A 20387-nucleotide genomic window follows, 5' to 3' on the forward strand; every position below is an offset into this window, starting at 1 on the left:
TAATATTTTAAAATTATTAAACACATAGCCTAACATATAGCAAGTACTATGTAAGTGCTATTACCTTGTCAAATATTGCTAGTCTAGAGGAATAATTTTATGATACATTCAAAATACTTTCCCGGTCATTATCCTTTAGAGATGAAGGAGTACTACAATCTCATATCCAAAGGTTTGACTTCTCTCCAGTACTAGTTACACAAAAGACCATCACAAATAGTGAATAGTGCTTCCAGAGGAAGAATTCTGGGAGCAGAAACACAGAAGAAAAACACATGAGTTGATGGGGATATGATTGGGGATGTAGACTAAACAATCACCCTAGTGGAAATACTAATAATATGGAAATAGATCTTGATCAATGACATATGTAAAACCTAGTGGAATTGCTCGTTGGCTACAGGAGGGAGGTGGGAAGAGAGGAGGGAAAGAACATGAATCATGTAACCACGGAAAAATATTCTAAATTAATTAAATAAATATTTTCAAATAAAAAATAAAATGAAAAAGAACTGGGTAGGGGAAGAGAGGAAAGATGATTTACAAGAATATTTTCTGTAGAAAGTAAATCATATAGCTTCAGCACCAAAAAAACCAACAACAAATAGTGAATAGTGAGTAAATCCATTTATCTGAGCAGATAAGCAGAAATCAGAGATATTATTAAAATATGTTATTCTATAAACACATTAAGTAAGAGGTCTCTGCTTAACCTAGAGAAAGGTCCCAAATTCACTCAAGGGGAAATTCCCTGAAGTCTCTAGGAAGGGAAGCTAGAAACTGGGATTATATTGAAAAGTCAGCTTTCCCCTACATGTCAGATACCAATACTTGCTTATTCTGATACCTCTACCTTCCTCATTTTTTTATTGTTCAGTCACCTTCCTAATTGCATTCTCTTTCTCCACAGATCTATCCCTGATGAGAGTTTAGAACGCTCTGTATGTGAACACTCTTAAAACAGAAAGGGAGAAGGATGTCTCTCCTTTTTAAAGTTCCGATGTCAAATATACTCCTATGGAGACATGCACCATCCAGCCATCACTGGAGAGTCCTTTGCAAATAAACCAGGCTTGAACCCTGTGTCACCTACATTAGAATAAAAGGACTTTTGGACTCAGGAATGCTATGAAATCTCAGCTGAACCAAGGAGAGGCCATCTCACTGGAGAGGTTTGCTCTTAGCCACCTCAAGGGATGCAGGCACTGAGAGTCACAGGACAAGTTGCAGAGCCAGATTTCCCCACATGCCTGTTGTTCCCATAAGAGCTCCTATTATACAGTCTAGAATGTATAAGCAGCTTCACAGGACTAACCTTTAGGGAACTACTTAACCCAAGGGGTTGTTATAACATAAAGAACAATTTTTTTTTTTAAAGAAGAGAATGCTGCTATCTTTTTTTTTAATTGGCTTTGTGTTTTATATCCTGTTTTACATTGTTTTACAATGTTTTGCTTTGGGACTTCAATTTCTATAATACATATCACTATTTCTGATTTATATGGTGTTATAAGAGGCATTTAGTTGGTAAAATGAATAAAGCACCAGGCCTGGAGGCAAGAAGACCTGAGTCCAAATATGAACTCAGATACTTCCTAGCTGCATGACCCTGGGCAAGTCACTTAAGCCCGTTTGCCTTTGCTCATCTGTAAAATGAGCTGGAGAAAGAAATGGAAAATCACTCCAGTATCTTAAAACACACACACACACACACACACACACACACACACACACACAGAAATCCTTACTTTCTGTCCTGGTAACAACTCTATGATAGAAGGGCAAAGGGCTAGGCAAGGGGGGTTAAGTGATTTGCCCAGGGTCACCCAGCTGGGAAGTGTCTGGGGTCAGATTTGAATCTAGAACCTCTTCAGGCCTGGCACTCTATCCACTGAGCCACCCAGCTGCCCCACCACACCAGTATATTTTGCTCAAAAAACCCCAAACAAAACCCAAATGAGGTCACAAAGAGTCAGAAATGACTGAACAATAAAAAAATGAGGAAGGTAGAGGTATCAGAATAAGCAAGTATTGGTATCTGATCCAACAAAAGCAAACCAGTACTACCAGGCTGGTACTTTTCTCTTGATAGAAAAGAACTCTGAGCTTTCTCCCCTTTTATAGATTAAGACGTTTTGTCCATTCAAAGTAATTTGTGCTACCCTTACGGCATGGTAATTGGTTCCTCTTTGAAAAATCTGATCTCAATATTAAGTATCAAAGACTCAAGGCATTTCTTCCCTCTCTCAGTAAGCAAGTTTTCACGGCTCAAATTCTATTGCTCTCGACTGACAAAATAATAGTCAAAGACAAGCCTAATTTAAAGCCCCTGGTGGGATCTCTGGCGGCCATCCTTTTCATCCCAGAACTGAAGAGGTCCACATCACAAATCCATATGTTTGCATTTTATTCCTGGATGACAACTTCTGTTAGCATTTATCGATATGTCATACGATGTGCTGATCTCCCAGCTCCTGCAAGACATTGTCTAGTAAGAGAACACAAAAAAGGCAAATGAAGAATATTGTAAGAGAAATCAGCTTCAAGTTTATTGGCACTATTGGCTTTTCTTCTGCAATTAACATAGCACCACTTGCTTTCTTTTTTTTTTAAATTTATTTTTATTTTATTGATTAATTTTGAAAATTTTCCATGGTTACATGATTTATGTTCTTTCCCTCCCTCCTCACACCCCCCTCCCATAGCCAACTAGCAATTCCACTGGGTTTTACATGTGTCATTGATCAAGACCTATTTCCATATTATTGATATTTGCACTGGGGTGATCGTTTAGTTTGCATTCCCATCGACCCATGCACCACTTGCTTTCTTGAATCTTGAGATGGCCTCTAATCTGGGGCATAATTGACATATTTTATCATAGAGTTTGTTCCCTCAAAGATGGCAGGCTCCATCAACAACAAAGTCTTAATGGCCATTGCTTTTTTTTTTTTTTTCACCCTTACTATCCATCTTAGACTCAATACTATGTATTGGTTCCAAGGCAGAAGAGTAGTAAGGGCTAGGCAATGGGGGTTAAGTGACTTGCCCAGGGTCACACATCTAGGAAGTGAACCCAGGACTTCCCATTTCTGAGCCACCCAGCTGCCCCCTATGGCCATTGCTTCTTAAAGAGCAACTAGTTTAATTCTTACTTGAGCAGGAATGCCCTTGATGCAAGGATAGCAGTTAAGAGGTAGTTACAGTAATAATATGAGACTTTAACAATGGGCTGGGTTGTTTCCTCTACTAGGGATCAGACTCTCTGAGGCATTGGAGGTAGCCTGGGGGTCCGGAGCCCACTGCAGGCTCCCAAATCTGGAGATAGGATGAATGAAGGAGAACACAAGGAGCTTTCCTGCTTGAACTTGTCTGGGTATTGGTGAACTTTAACCACTTTGCTGTTGCTTGAACCACTGAAGGGAATTGAGCTAGTAGGGTGTGGCAAAGAGACCTTAGAGAATGGAATAAATATTGCCTCGAGATAAGTCCTGGGAGAGCAGTGCCTTTCATTTCTCTCCCCTTTGGGATTTCTCCTTAAAAACTTATACTATTTTTGTACTTCAGAATTAAGAAGATCTCAACTAGGTCTTTTTTCTTTTTAACCCTTAACTTCTGTTTTAGAATCAATACTGTGCAATGGTTCCAAGACAGAAGAGTGGTAAGGGCTGGACAATGGGGGTTAAATGACTTGCCCAGGGTCATACAGCAAGGAAGTGTCTGAGGTCATATTTGAACCCAGGACCTTCCCCTCTCTGGGCCTGGCTCTCCATTCACTGAGGCACCCAGCTGCCCCCTTTTACTATATCTTTTTAGGGGATTAAGCAATCATCATTTCCTGTGACCATGGGCCTCTGGAGGAACCCCTACACCCAGCACCCCTCACTCTTAAGTAAGGAAGGTCAGGGTATAATGTGATAATAATTTTATTTATAAAGTTATTTCAAGTTTACAAATCACTCCCCTCACATCACCTTATGAGGTAGATTGTATAGATGGTATTCTTATTTTATCATGGAGGAAATAAACATTGATAGGTTAAGTGTCTTCTCCAATAGTATCACAGCTAATAAATGTCAGAATAAATGTAAGAATAAGCACACAGGGGGCAGCTAAGCAGCTCAGCAAATAGTGCCAGGCCTAGAGACAGTAAGTCCTAGGTTCAAATCTGGCCTCAGACATTTCCTAGCTGTGTGATCCTGGGCAAGTCCTTTAACCCCATTGCCTAAGCCTTATCATTCTTCTGCTTTGGAACCAATACATAGTATTGATTCTAAGATAGAAGGTAAGGATTTAAAAAAAATTAATACAGGTATCTAACCCAGGACCTCCCATCTCTAGGCCTGACTCTCAATCCACTGAGCCACCCAGCTGCCACTTTTTGAGGTAGTAAAAAACAAAACTAAGATGAATGCCCATCAGCTGGAGAATGATCAAATTCATTGTGGTTATGAATATAACAGGATGTTATTTTACCATATAGAAAAATCAATAAGAGAAATTAAAAGAACAATGTAAAAACTTGTATGATCTGATATGGAGTAAAGTGAACTAAACCAAGAGAACAATGTGCACAATGATTACAGAAACATAAAGGAAAACACCAGAAGGCAATTCAATGCTAAATAATTGTAATGATTAGTCTTGGTCCCAGAGGACAGGTGATGGATCTTTCACACTCCTCTAGATAGAAAGGTGTATGACAAGTGTGAAATAGTGCATATACTAGCAGACCACATCTTGGTGCCTCTGGGTTTTGCTTAACTCTTTTATTGTTTGTTTTTTGGTTACTAGGGAAGCCTCAATGGAAGTTGATGTAGTATACTCTGAGATAATCAATGATCAAAAAAATAGGAACTGAGAAAATGTTTTCCCCAAAATTACTAATTTAAACAGCTACTGGGATTCTCTCTCTCTCTCTCTCTCTCTCTCTCTCTCTCTCTCTCTCTCTCTCTTTCTCTCTTCCCCCTCCCTCCAAAAACGACTGGGAAAATTAGAAAGCAGTCTGGCAGAAATTAGGAAAAGATCAATATCTCATACTTTATACCAACCTGAGTTCTAAATGGATATGTGACTTAGCCATAAAAGGTAAAACCACAAATAAAATAGAAGAATATACTCCAAATAAGGAATGGAGAAAATTACAGGCAAAAAAATTAACAATTTAAATTACATAATATAATATATAATCTCTCTATGCATAATAGAATAATTTTATGTAGATTTTATACAAATAAGATTGCTATAATTAAAAATAGAAGGGAAAAGGTAACTGGAGAAAAATCTTTACAGTGAATTCCTCTGATGGAGGTCTCATATCCAAAATATATAAGGAACTGGCTCAAATTTCAATGAGGAACTATCCTCCAACTGATAAATGATCCAAGAATATGAATAGGTGTTTTTCAAAGGAAGAAATCAAAGCTATCAACAGTCTTTGAAAAAATGTTACAAATCACAAATAGCTAGAGAAAATGCAAATTGAAGCAACTCTGAGGTTTCCCATCATATGTATAAGATTGGCAAAGATGATAAAAATGGAAAATGACAAATGTTGGAATGGCTTTGGAAAAACAGGCTCACTAATATCCTATTGGTTGAGCTAGAAATCTGAAAAGCAATTTGGAACCATGACATTAAATTTATTAAACTGTGTATATATCTTTGACTCAGAGACACCACTATTAGGCCTATAGCCCTAAGAGAGCAGAAAAAAAAAGAAAAGGATGGATATATACAAAAATATTTATAGCAGTACTTTTTGTAGTAACAAAGAAATGATGCCTATACATTAAGAAATAGTTGATCAAATTATGGTATATGATGGTAATAGAATACTACTATGTCATAAGAAACAATGGAATTGTTTCTGAGAAACCTAGGAGAATTTATATGAACTGATACAAAATGAAGTGTGCCAGAACCAGAACAATTTATACAATAATATGATAAAGTAAAATAACTCTGAAAGACTTGAAAACAGATTCATTCAATGACCAACTATTATTCTAGAGGCATAATGATGAAGTATGCTACCAATCTATTGACAGACAAAAGTGATACACTTAAGATATGAAATAAGTCATATATTTTCAGACATGACCAATATGGGAATTTGTGTTGCTTGACTACACAGGCTTTCCCCCCCTTTTTCCTTTTTTCTTTTTCTAAAGGGTGGATAGCAGGAAGTGGGAGGAAAGAGAAAGAGAGATAGAGACAGAGACAGAGGGAGAAAGAAGAGAGGGAGAGAGAGAGGAAGAGACAGAGGAAGAAAGGAAGGAAGGAAGGCAGAAAGAAGGAAAGAAAGAAAGAAAGAAAGAAAGGAAGGAAGGAAGGAAGGAAGGAAGGAAGGAAGAAAGAAAGAAAGAAAGAAAGAAAGAAAGAAAGAAAGAAAGAAAGAAAGAAAGAAAGAAAGAAAGAAAGAAAGATATCCAGGCAAAAAATAGAGTTGGTTGAACCACCTGTGCTAATCAAAGTGGGATTGCCTGTGAATAGTACCTACACTTTCAGCCAGGATGAGGCAAGGTGACCCAGTTTTTTTTAAAATGCAGAAAAGACAACAAAAGGAAGCCTGGAAAGAAGCACAGACAACAGGGCAGTTTTGAAAGCTACAGATTGAACTTATTATATATTTAAAAAGAAGAGCAAACCAGACATAATAAGGACCTTTAGTTTCATGTATAACCTTCATTTTCTGTTCTACTGTGTAATAAGAAACTTTATTTGGTGTTAGGTTCAGAAAAAAAATTTTTTAAGCAAAAGAAAATTATTACACAAAGATTGCCACACAATGGATATTTCTCTACTATAATTTTATTTTTTTTAATTTTAAACATTTATTAATATTCATTTTTAACATGGTTACATGATTCATGCTCCCACTTTCCCCTTCACCCCCCCCGCACTCCCCCCACCCATGGCCAACACACATTTCCACTGGTTTTAACATGTGTCATTGATCAAGACCTATTTCCAAATTGTTGGTAATTGCATTGGTGTGGTAGTTTCGAGTCTACATCCTTAATCATGTCCACCCCAACCCATGCGTTCAAGCAGCTGTTTTTCTTAAATGTTTCCTCTCCTGCAGTTCTTCCTCTGAATGTGGGTAGCGTTCTTTACCATAAATCCCTCAGAATTGTCCTGTATCATTGCATTGCTGCTGGTACAGAGGTCCATTACATTCGATTTTACCACAGCATATCAGTCTCTGTGTACAGTGTTCTTCTGGCTCTGCTCCTTTCACTCTGCATTAGTTCCTGGAGGTCTTTCCAGTTCACCTGGAACTTCTCCAGTTTGTTATTCCTTTTAGCACAATAGTATTCCATCACAAGCATATACCATAATTTGTTCAGCCATTCCCCAATTGAAGGGCATACCCTCCTTTTCCAGTTTTTTGCCACCACAAAAAGAGCAGCTATAAATATTTTCGTACAAGTCTGTTTATTTATGATCTCTTTGGGGTACAAACCCAACAATGGTATGGCTGGATCAAAGGGCAGGCATTCTTTTATAGCCCTTTGAGCATAGTTCCATATTGCCAGCCAGAATGGTTGGATCAGCTCACAACTCCACCAGCAATGCATTAATGTCCCAATTTTGCCACATTCCCTCCAGCATTCATTACTCTCCCCTTCTTTCATTTTAGCCAATCTGCAAGGTGTGAGGTGATACCTCAGAGTTGTTTTGATTTGCATTTCTCTAATTATTAGAGATTTAGAGCACTTTCTCATGTGCTTATTGATACTTTTGATTTCTTTACCTGAAAATTGCCTATTCATGTCTCTTGCCCATTTATCAATTAGGGAATGGCTTGATTTTTTATACAATTGATTTAACTCCTTGTATATTTGAATAATTAGATCCCTGTCAGAGTTTTTCGTTATAAAGATTTTTTCCCAATTTGTTGTTTCCCTTCTGATTTTGACTACATTGTTTTTGTTTGTACAAAAGCTTTTTAGTTTAATATAATCAAAACCATTTAATTTACATTTTGTAATTTTCTCTAACTCTTGCTTGGTTTTAAAATCTTTCCTTTCCCAGAGATCTGACAGGTATACTATTTTGTGTTCACTTAACTTATTTATAGTTTCCCTCTCTACTATAATTTTAATTAGTCTTACTCTGTACAGAAAAGATGCTTCTGAATCTTTCTTCTAGTAATGGCAATTTCTTCTAGTAATATGAATTAACAGTTAAATAGTAGAATGCTGAAAGTAAAGCATAAGCATATGAATCTTGCATCCACTGTCAGGAATGTACAAATATCTTCCAGTTCCAAAATATAAAATAAGAGGCAGTTAGGTGGTTCAATGGATAGAAAGCCAGGCTTGGAGACAGGAGGTCCTGGGTTCAAATATGGCCTCAGACAATTCCTAGCTGTGTGACCCCTGGACAAGTCATTTCATCCCCCTTGCCTAACCCTTACCACTTTTCTGCCTTGAAATCAATACTTAGTCCTGATTCTAAAATAAAAGGTAAGTGTTTAAAAACTAATAATCTGTAGGCCTAGATAATGATTGTGTGAAAGGGAATTATTTATCCTCTTTGTCTATTTTGAATTAATCAACCAAAAACTTAAACACTCCTACTTAACACTAAATAAGGGTGTTCACAAATCATTTACTTGGAGGGCTCCACCCTTTTAATTCAATGAGTCAGAAACTTGTGAATTCTTCAATAAGAGTTTATACCCTCAGAGGATGAGAGGTGGATCCCACAGATACTAACCCCCTGGGCAGTGCTAGGTAATTTGGAAGCTGTGATTGGCTCCTGCAAAGAGGGGAAGGAACATGAAGTCACGTGGAAAAAGGACTGTAAAAAGTCCTGAACTTCCTGTCCAAGGGGTATTTGGCTTGGAGTTTTGGCTGGTGACTTGCCTCTTGGAGGTGGCTTTGAACTTGGACCTCAGCTTTGACTTGGGACCTTGGCTCTTAGATTGCTTCTTGAAGTACTGCTCCTGGATCTTCTCCTTCAGACCTCATCTTGGATGAGTGAGTAGTTGGCCTTCCCTTCCTGGCTTCTAGAGAGATTAGTTCTGGAGAGGCCTCCTTCTCTTGAAGGAGGCTGAATTGCTGGAACCTTTGTATAAGACACCACCGAGTTCTCTGGCTGAGGATTAACCAGTCTTGCTGGGGCTGAGCTGGACACTGGAGCAACACTTAGTGTGATAGGCTAGACATTTTCTATACCTTCTTTTTATATTTCTCTACTTTTACTCTTTCCACCTTTTTGCAAATAAACTAGTGAAAGTCATTTTGACTTGAGCTATAATATTTTTAAGTTGGTGACCACCATATTATTTAGAATTCTCATATATTTAGTAAAACCCTAAATTTAATTCCTTACAATGGCAGGAAATCTTTACTTTTTTGTCAGTTTAAACTATACCTGATGATCATAAGTGATTTTCTTAAATATCAGCTTTTACTTCAATCAGTATCTCCAACTAACTCCTCTGAAGTTAGTGAAGAACTCTCTCTTGAGACATCTCTTGAATCACAGCTCATTATGATAGAACACAAGTCTAGGAAATTAGATATGTTACCTTCCATGCCCACATCCATGCCATCCATCCCTCCTATGCCAGGTTCCTTCTTTTCTTCAAGAATTTCAATGACTTCAGTTTTTTGCTGTGGTTAACTGGGAAATGATATGAGTGATATCCAGCAAAGCAGGTCTTGCCTCCTTAGTTTTATCAATTCTTTTTTTTCCCCATATTCACAAAGTCTTTAAATATGGTATCATAACTGATCTCTGTGAAATTTCCTCAGTTGTCAATGATCTTAACCTCTACATTCTTAGTAATGATCACTTCAAAGATTTTTGTCATTTTTCATTATTTTTTATTCAAAATTTTTATCTTTATTAGCTGGAGCAATGGTTGCTAAGGCTGGAATGCATTAAAGCCATGTACAATCATCACATGATTCTACTCCTTCTTTTGAACCTGCACATGTAGCATTTAATGAATCAGTAACTCAGTCTTTTTTTTTTTTTTAATTTACTTCTGTATTATTTGTTTCACCAACCTTTAATACAGTTTTACTCCACCAGAAAGTTTGGCAGTACATTTTTAATTTTCGTTTTTCTTAGGCTCTAGAAATAATCTTTAACTGTTCAATGATTTCTTGAACATGTTTTTCAATTTGGGATTTTTACTCTTTTCTTTCAAAAGCATGCTATCATTCTTTATCATAATAACCTTTCCAATTTTTCTAAAGTCATGACCTTGAATATCTTTAAGATTCAGGGTGAATTCTTCTTCTTCAAACACTTTACCACCAATGAAATAGACATATCTTCTGATTATTCTTTCTACTAACACAATGTCTATTGACACAAAAACCAGGAGGTTTTTCTGCAACAATCTTTAATCCAGGTTTTAGCCTATTTCAAAACAATGTATTAAAAGATTCTCTACTGACATCTTCAGAAATTATTGGCTATGGACATTTGTAATTTTAAGAGTAGCTATAATAAAAAGATAGTAAAACTATACTAGTGGGGGGGTCTCGGCCTTCCCTTATCATAACTAGATAAATTGAACCAAAAAATAAATAAGAAAGAAGTAAGGGAAGTGAATGAAATTTTAGAAAAATTAATAGGTTAATAGTTAATAGGTATCTATCTGGAGAAAATTGAATAGGGATAAAAAGGAATATACCTTCTTTTAGTAGCACATGGTACATATACAAAGACTGACCATGTACTAGGGCATAAAAACATTGCAAGAGTAGCTATAATAGACACTAGAGTTTCTTTTCACTTAATAGAGCATAGGTATCTTGAAATTCACATTTTTGACCTTTCGTTGTATCAGTAAAATACGGAGAGATGCTGCCTCTGTCAAATGTCATGCTTTTTATTATGTTTAATTCACTATTCCGTTTTTTACTTCAATCTTTACTATGATTGGCAGCTAGGTGGCATAGTGGATAGAGTCAGAAAAGCTTGTCTTTCTGAGTTCAAATCCAGCTTTAGACACATACTAGCTATGGGATTCTTTGTAAGTCACTTAACCCTGTTTGCTTCAGTTTCCCATCTGCAAAATGAGCTTGAGAAGGAAATGGCAAAACAGTCTTGTCTCTATGCCAAGAAAAGTCCAAAAAGGGTCATGAAGAATTGGACATGAGTGAAAAACCAACTCACATTACTATGATGATATATCCTTTCTTCTGGCCTTTTTCATTTTTGTATTATCATCAAATATTATGCTGTCAATTTTTTGGTCTGTTTTCAGAAGCTGAAACAATCAGAGCACTTTCTTCAGGGGTTATGACAGGTTTTTAGGGCTTAAGCTTAGCAACATACATTTCCACTGGTCTCCATTAGACTTGTTTCTTTGCTAATCTTCTCAAAGCCTTGGCTTTGTAGGAGGGTGGCAGGGTTACTTGCAAAATCGTGGAAGGTCTGATACTTTTGTATTTGGCTTTCAAGGAATTTATTTTGCCATCATCACATTGTCTTCTTGTTATTCTAGGATCTTCCCAGCTCTCTTTAATGATCTTTAATGAACACAGTACCTCCCTTAACCCTACAGTAACAGTGCCAGAGGCATTAAAGCTCAGATATGTTCCAACTTTGACATTTTAGTCTAGGCATGGTAAATTAGAGAATACTGAGTCCTGGACACCTAGAAGAGCCATAGGCAAAGGAAGTATTTCAAATGATCAAAGGTCATGATCAGACAGTTAAGGATTTACTAATTATTATATGCAGGCACAATGGAGAGAAAGGGAAGGAAGGAATAAACACTTCTATAGTGCCTGCTATGTGCCAGGAACTTAAAAAAAAAAAGTTATCTCATTTGACCTTCACAGTAATCCTGGGAGGTGCTATTATTATCCCCATTTTTACATTTAAAGTTAAATGACTTGCCTAATGTCACACAGCTAGTGTCTGAGGTCACATTTGAACTCAGGTCTTCCTGACTCCAGGCTCAGCACTCCGTGATAAATTACTTCGAATGCCCAAGAGAGTAAAAATAGTCCCTGCCCTCAAGATAGTAACATGGGAAACAACAAACAATTATATACAAACAAGATATATATATAGGGAATATTGAAAGTATTCTCAGGGGGAAGGTCCTGAAAAGTTTTCTTGAATAACGTGGCATTTTGAGAGAGACTTGAAAGAAACCAGAAAGATTTTTTTTTTTTTAAAAGAAACACTTGGTCAAATGGTGTCTAAGGATCTTTCTAGTTCTAAAGTCTATACCCTTTCAATATGTGACTAAGTTAATTTGGTCCCCTTTTGTCGTGCTCTTCTGCTATGAACGGCCTGGATGGTCACATTTGAGTCCTGGGTTCTTCCCTTCTTCCCGGCTGTTTCTAGGTGTATGTGATTTTGTTCCCCGGGACTACGTGTTCTAAGTAGTTTATGTGTGAGGGCCAGGAGTAAGTGGGAACAAGGTGGGAATGTAACCTGAGCCCTAAGGGCGGTCACAGCTCCTGGGTCCTTTTCCTATTTCTGTCCCAGGCTTCTGAAACCCAGACACCAAGTTCTTCCGGTCTCTATACGGAATACAAGGAGGAGAAACCGGGTAGGTGGAAGAACAACACACTAGGCAACTGGACCTCGAAGCCAAACCAGAACACCTGTCCAAGACTACAATTCCCAATAAGCCTCTCGTTCAGACTCGCCCAACTACCAGGGGCTGTTAACAAGTCGAAATGCATTTTGGTCTTTGTAGTGCTCCTCTCCAGCCACTGAATTTCTCTAAACCTGTCATACATCGAATTGCATGCTGGAATGGGGTAGTTTTGCCAAGTGCAAGCCACTTTCTCGGTTCCCCCTGCCTCCGCTCTTCACCAACCCCTACCCCAGGCGTTTCCTCAGTCGAGCTCCAGTGCAGATTCTCCCCGACTTCCTGGAGGAAACAACGGCCTCCTTCTCTTGTTATTGGCCAATCGGGGCCGAAAGGTGCGGCTCGCGGTCCGAAGGGCGGGGTGTGGTTTCTTTGACCGCGCAGACGTAGGGCGGCCGGTGAGCGAGGAGAGTAGCGAGCGATCGAGGCTGGCGGAGCGTTGCGTTGCGTTGCGTTGCTCCCAGAGTCCGGCTGCCCCTCGAGCGAAGACTTCCCCCTCACGCCCCCGCCATGGCCGAGAGCGACTGGGACACGGTGACGGTTCTGCGCAAGAAGGGCCCCACGGCGGCCCAGGCCAAGTCCAAGCAGGTACGGCCCACCGGCCGCCGCTGCCGCGTCCTCACTCGAGCCCGGGGCTTGCCAGGCCGCGCCGCCTGCCCGGCAGTCTGCCGCTGCGGGTTCCCCGAACGGCTGGGGCTCGCGGGGCCCGACGCCATGGGCCTGAGGCCTCGGCTGCAGTCGCTGCTGAGTCACCGGGCCTGATGCTTCTCCGGGCTGGACAGCTCTCCCCGGGTCGCGGCGTCGCCACGCGGGGACCGGGGCGGAGAAGAGAACGATGTCGGCCCGGCTTGGCCTGTGCCGAGCCCCAGAGCTTGAGAGCCGAAGGCCTGGACGAGGGCCGCCATTCCGGACCCCTTTCTGTCTCGGAGCCCCGGGGCCGAGGAGGGCCCAGGGGACAGGAGATGATGGCAGCCTTTCCCTTGGCATCCCCACTGCGTGGGGCCCTGGAAAGAGAGACCTCGGGTTTCAGTTGGAGCCGGGGCTCATGCATTGGGCACTTCAGTTAACCTCCCTGGGCTTCAGTTTCCTCATCCGTAAAATAAAAGGATTGCACAGGATGGCCTCTTCCGAAGCCAAAACTATGAGCCCAAGTTTGAGTCGGTTCAGCAAACTTGTGCCAAATTGCCTCCTGGCCGCAGGGCCTTCTGCTGGGCCCTAGAGAGATCGATAACATCAGCCTAGTTCGGGAGAGGAACTACTCCCAAGTGCACCAGGGGTATCTTTGTTTTGTAAAGGGTAGTTAGTGTGTTTTCTGTTTTCATTCATGAGACTGTCTTCAAGTGTCTGTGATTTCATCTGTGGGGGTGGCTTCTCTACACTTCAGATATAGCAACTCTGACTGCTGAGTAGCCCTGAGATTATAGGCTTATGATCAAGGGCTCCTTACGACCCAGTTTCCACCTCTGTAAAATGGAGGTAATACTTACCATCCCTCTCACAGGACAGTTGTGAAGAAATACCTGGTAAAAGATATTTTTATGCTTTCCTAGACAGTTAATAAACCACCGTGGCCAATGCTTTACTGATGATTTACTTTCTGAATTTTAACTAGGCTGGTTTTTGAACAGCAAATACCCAAATTGCTAATGGCTCACAAATCTTTTCAAGTTTAGCAGGCTCTGACAGAACTTGTACAGTATTAATGTAGTTCTTGAGAATTTAGGGTTACTTCCATATTGAAATAGGAGAGGAGAGATTTATCCCTATTTCATAATTTTTTTAAAAAGTTGTTTGGGGTGGGCATGTGGGAAGTAAAGAATAATCCCATAGGTGCTGTCAGCAATGGTTACTTAATGGAGGAAATTCAGTGTTAAAAGTTAGAGAAGCTGCTATTAGCTCCATTCATCACTCAACCATGTAATCTGCTGTTTGGCACAGTTGTCCTATCTCTTTGATCCTTTGACCTGGGTTGAGGAATTAGAAAAGCTCACCCACTGATTAAGGAGGATTTTAGTCTGTGCTAATGGTCTGAATCTTCACTGTAACTCTATGTTTAAAATCCTCCTTAATTAAGAAAGCCCAATATCTTTCTATTGCTGGAGTATGGCCGAGTATAAAGAAAACCAAGTTTTTCTTGTGCAGGTATAGGAGGGGAGGATTAAAAGTGTTACAGAGCTCCTAATCAATTATCAGCTTGTATTTCCATATCCTGCCTTTGCCTCTCTGCCTTTTGCACATAGTGTCTCCCATGTCCTGAAAGCTCTTACCCCCTTAACTGTTTTTTTATAATTCCTAGCTTTGTTCCACTCTACTCAGCTGCCACCCCCAGTGATCCCCTTTGTTGACTCCTCCTTCCCTCCCAAATTACTCTCCATTCACTTATCTGTGTGGTTTATGTTTTTCCCCAATACAAATAAGCTCCTTGAGGGCAGGGACCTTTCTTTTTCTTTTTTTCATAATAGGAACTGGGGGAATAATACTCTGCTTACTGAATTTAATTAAGAAGCCAGTCTATTAAAAATGTTAAAGGGAAAATACATTATTTTTATTTATGTTTTGTGTCCCAGGGAAAGAGTCTTTAAGAATAAACAGTTCTTTTCTGTTTCTATGATTAGCTGTGGAGGCCTCATATTGTTTAGGCTTGGGCTGACTTATGATTTGAATTTTGTTCAAGTGACGGCTAAATTGATTTTATTACATTCACAAGATTTTAAGACTATAAGTAGCCATCAGAAGAGTTAACTAAAATACACATGTATTTTGCCTTTTCTTGTTCATAAGTAAGCAATTTTTGAGTTTTACCAGAAACATCAAAATGTTCGCAGGTCTCAAGACAGACTTAAGATTAAAATCTATCATTTTTTCTTCAGAAAGAATTCTTGTTCTTTTGAATATTAATGAAAATTTTAGAGAACAAGTCAAATACATCAAGTGAAACTATAATCAGAGCAGTGTCTGAAGTTGTCTCATTTTGTAAGAAAATTTCAGTGCCATTTGACTGAAGGTGGATGAGAAATTTACTGCTTTCACCAACCCCGAGGACACCGACTACTCCAAAGAAGCAATTTCTCTTTCATCTGGTAGCAATTTATTGTGAACTTCCAAAGTACATGCCCATGGAGGATTTTAATATTAGTAGCTTTGACTATTTAACCAGACATCATTATGTATCAGTTTTCTAAAAAGAAATAGTGATTAGGAAGGGGCTAATTGTCTAGTTAGTAGCTTAAATGAATACATACTAGATGCTGCAAGACAATTCTGATCTAAAAATATCTTCTGATTTTTATAGGCCATCTTAGCAGCTCAGAGAAGAGGAGAAGATGTGGAGACTTCCAAGAAATGTAGGTGATTTTTTTTTTTAAGTCCCCAAAGGAAGCTGTATATTAGGGAGTCCATGTGTGTGCACTTACATATGTGTGTGTGTGCATGCTCCCATGCATTTGAGTTCATGCACTCACTTCCACTTGTTGCCTCTTGAGAACTTCAGGTGAGAAATTAATATTACTAGTTCATGGTAAAAGAGCTATCTAATCTTTAGGCAGAGGACTTACTTGACAGTTGAATTTCTGACATGCCTGGGCAATTATTTTTCTTGGACTTATAGGAAGTAATAATATGGTCACATCAGAGTGACTTGCAGAGGCAGCTTTGGTTAGATTATGGCCAAGAGAGTCACCTTTTGCCCACGTTGGTGCCCTAGGAAGACTCTTTTGACAGTCTAGTTTCATACTGTAAACATTAATAGCATTTGGAGAACTGTGAATCTGATTCACCATTTTGAAAAGGCTTTCCTTATGTTCGGTTTCAACCCTCTTTACCTTCTCTCATTTTGTGCATAGGGGCTGCTGGCCAAAACAAACAGCACTCCATCACGAAGAACACAGCCAAGCTGGATCGAGAGACTGAAGAACTTCACCATGACAGAGTCACTCTAGAAGTGGGCAAAGTAATCCAACAGGGCCGGCAGAGCAAGGGACTGACACAGAAGGATCTGGCTACAGTAAGTACTTAGTAAATAGAGATTCATCTCAGTGATAGGAGTTTTTAGAAGAATAGCTGTGTTGGTTGTTAAGTATTTATTGAACACACCAAATACATACTAGAGAAATCAGTGTGTTCTTGCTTGTTGAACCAAGACTCCTTGAAATCAAGATAGAACATCTAGTTCAACTATAACTTCTTTTTGCTGCCTTAGGACCTTATCTCATATAGCATATTACATGGTCTTTCCTAATTGGTCTCCCTGCTTCTAGGTTTCCTTCTCTCAGTCCTCCATACAGTTGCCAAATAATCTTCCCAGGCTATAGATCTTTGCATGTGACTTGCTGACCCAAAAAAACCTAACCATGTTGTTTCTGGGATCAAATACAAACTCTTCATGTTGGCAGTTAAGGCTCTCCACAACCCAATTAGAACATAGCTTCCCAACTTTAGTTCATGTAATTCCCCTTAATGAGCTCTGTTTTTTTTCTTTTAAACCCTTACCTTCCATTTTGGAATTAATACTAAGTATTGGTTCCAAGGCAGAAGAGAGGTAAGAGCTAGGCAGTTGGGATTACATAGCCTCACGTATCATTGTGCCTTGCACATAGTAGACACTCATAGCTAACTGCCAAGAATCCCATGATCATGTTGAATGATTGTATTCATTGCCTTAACTAGAGTTCTTCTGTTTCCAGTGTCTTGAGCCCTTTGAACCTAACCACTTATCTAGCACCAGAAGCAGTGAAGTACAGTGGAAAGAATACCATGTCCTAGGTTAAAATAACACCTCTGTTGTTTTCAAACCCATGTGTGATAGTCAACAAGTGACTTAACCTCCCTGGACTTCTATTTCCTTATCTTTATTTATTTGTTTGTTTGTTTGTTTGTTTATTTATTTATCTATCTGTCTATCTACCTATCTATCTATTTATTTATTTATTTATTTGTTCATTTATTTATTCATTCATTCGTTTGTTTGTTTGTTTGTTTATTTATTTATTTAAAGTCCTTGCCTTCCATCTTAGACTCAGTATTAAGTATTGGATTGAAGGCAGAAGAACAGTAAGGCAGTTAGGGTTAAGTGACTTGCACAACTAGGAAGGATCTGAGGTCAGATTTGAACCCAGGACCTCCCATCTCTCCAAGCCTGATTTCCTTATCTTTAAAATGAAGAGTTTAAACCTTTGAAGTCCCTTTCAGCTCGTAGATCTATGATCCAAAATTTACAGTAGCTCCCTGAATATAGTCATGTCTTCTATCAACTCATATCCCCTTTGAAGAACGGGAAGAAATTTGTAGGATGTATTGGCTTGTTTCTTTCTGAGAATTTCTTCTACTGAACTGATGTGTTTAAAGCACATCTTCTCTTTAGAAAATCAATGAAAAGCCCCAAGTTATTGCTGACTATGAGTGCGGACGGGCCATTCCTAATAATCAGGTCTTGGGCAAGATCGAAAGAGCCATTGGTGAGTATCTTTATTATGGACCACTAAAGTATGGCACTTGAGCTTGTATTTTCCATTTGCTACCCATAACAATATAGTCACAGGGAAAAAGTAAAGTTAATGGGGTGGGGAAGAAGAGAGCTGTTTTTTCCCTATCTTTAGAAGTGGTGGCAGTATCTCAGTATTACTAAGAGCTTCATTTCTAGAAATGAAAATATTGGCCTTTAGTCTGGCTTAGGACAAAGTTTGAGAGACTTTAGGGAATGAAAGAAAATTTGCTTCAAGATAAGACTTATGAGGGAGTGGTACCTTTTAGTTTTCTTCCCTTTGGGATTTATCTTTTAAATTTTTTTGCCAAAATTATTCCTAAATCAAAGGCCTCTCATTAGGGACTAAGGGAAAAGAAACCTCATTCCAAGATCTATTGTTTCTCCCCACTGTGGTCCATGGGTTATTTGCAGAGGCCTCTGAATCAGAGGTTCCCTGATAGTTAAATCAGGATCATTCTCTTCACAATTGAGCCCAAATGTTGCTATTTTCATTTCACAGCTAAAGCCCTAACAACCCAGGATGAAGCATCTTCATCCTACTTTTCTGCCACTACCTTTCTGAGTAGTGGTGAAAAAGAAGCCAGAATGTTTTCCTTTAGTTCTTTAAGAAACATTCCCTTAACTCTGATGAATTAGATTGTTCTCCTTAAGCTTAAGTTAAGTTAAATTCTCCTTAAGATCAGAAGTAACCATGGATCTTTTAAACTGGCCATGGAATAATCAGCACAAAGTACAACAGGCGGCCATACTTTTCATCTCACCTATTCATGAGATGAAAAGTATGGCCGCCTGTTGTTTTTCTGTATTTGGAGGAGGAAGTGAATATGTACCACATGCTAGAGAGTATTAGTCTAGCAAGGCAGGGTGGCAGGAAAGTGAATAGTTGGAGGAGGGCTGTGACTGATAAATGGGCTAATGCCAGTGGCTGTTTTGAAAGTCTGACTTCTGAAAAGAACTTGCTGAGCTGCTTGGCCATTTGTTTTGTCTGAAAGCTGTGTAAGTCGAGGGTAGGGTGAAATCTTCAGAGAGCCTAACGCTTCTCTTTTTAGGTCTCAAGCTTCGTGGAAAGGACATTGGAAAGCCACTTGAGACAGGACCAAAGGGGAAATGAACACAAAGCCTCGAAATCAGTTCGTTCAGACTGATCTCGTCTGGCGGGTTCTCCTTCACCACCAGAACCAATGTGTCTCTTCACATTGCCAAGCAGAACACAGGGGTATCAGACTTGATTGGGGGAGGAACCTTCCAAATCTATACCTGCTGTAACAAAAACAAAAAACAAAAACCTTGCAAATTAAATGATTCTCCTGACTTTTTTTTCCCCTTTCTATTCTGAAGATTGAGGAGCCAGAACTAATAATCCTCTTAATTTTGTCAGAAAATGTTTCTCTCTCTAGAAGCAGTTATAATTTTTTGAGGCATTTGGGGCATATGTTGAAATGGGATCAATTTAAATTAATATGTTTTAAGGGGAGGGTTAGTGTGGAGGGGGTTATATCTGTTTGGCATCCAGGGATCCTGTTCCCTGATTTGCAAAGAGTGCAAATGTGTCACCAACGTAAGTGACCTCTTTTCTCCCTAGCCTGCATTTTCAAGAGAAACTAATAAAAGTTTGTTACCCTTCTTGTTTGTGGCAAAGAGTTACTTTTTAGTTTGCTGAAACCGGACCTTTCTCAGAATCTGCTGTCAAAGTATGAAAAAATAGATCTAGACCTTCTAAAAAACCAAAACAAAACACTCAGTTCATTAAATATATTTTCAGTTAGATCTGACCTGTACTTAGACCCAGAGAAAGCAGCTAGAACTGTCTCAACTTGACCCTCTAATTAGCAGCACATTTTGGAATTTTTTGTGTTTGGCCTCTAGCACTAGAGAAAATGTAATGGCCTAAGTTGTTGGGTGATAGATTCAGACACATGCCAAGAACACATCTTGTTTTCATCTTGAAAATTCTTCTGCTCAGTTAAATCTTCTCTGGCAGGAGGTAATGCAATTTACTGTATGAGAACAAGGTAAATTGACATTACTCCATATTGTATGCTTCCCATTCTAAATGGAGTAGAAATAAAACTTTTCTTAAACCAAGTATCTACAAGCAGTTGGCAGTTCTTTTGGCACTATCCATGATAAGTCTGGAGCCAACAGGAATAACACACACAACACATGATAAGTCTCAGACCCAGAAAGCAGAGAAGCTTATGTATTTGAAAAGAAACTTGAGGGGCAGCTAGGTGACTTGGTGGATTGATAGAGGCCTAGAAATAGGAAGTCTTGGGTTCAAGTGCTTCCTAGCTGTGTGACCCCAATCAAGCCATTTAA

General features: G+C 39.2%; 1 protein-coding gene across 3 annotated transcripts; it reads left to right on the forward strand.

The window, feature by feature from the left end:
- The first annotated feature begins 12875 nt into the window (after positions 1–12875).
- EDF1 (endothelial differentiation related factor 1) lies at positions 12876–19691 on the forward strand. Of its 3 annotated transcripts, none has more exons than XM_044661236.1 (5): positions 12876–13174; positions 15879–15930; positions 16429–16535; positions 17946–18039; positions 19118–19691. In XM_044661236.1, the coding sequence occupies exons 1-5, from the start codon at positions 13097–13099 to the stop codon at positions 19177–19179; spliced, it is 393 nt and encodes a 130-aa protein (XP_044517171.1). In that variant the 5' UTR covers positions 12876–13096; the 3' UTR covers positions 19180–19691. The 3 variants fall into 3 exon arrangements, with proteins under 3 accessions (XP_044517171.1, XP_044517172.1, XP_044517170.1); XM_044661237.1 differs by having other exon boundaries at positions 12877–13174; positions 16429–16526; XM_044661235.1 differs by having other exon boundaries at positions 12911–13174; positions 16429–16589.
- The last annotated feature ends 696 nt before the right edge of the window (positions 19692–20387 follow it).

Source organism: Gracilinanus agilis, chromosome 2 (assembly GCF_016433145.1).
Source record: "Gracilinanus agilis isolate LMUSP501 chromosome 2, AgileGrace, whole genome shotgun sequence".
In the NCBI taxonomy this organism is placed as follows: domain Eukaryota; kingdom Metazoa; phylum Chordata; class Mammalia; order Didelphimorphia; family Didelphidae; genus Gracilinanus; species Gracilinanus agilis.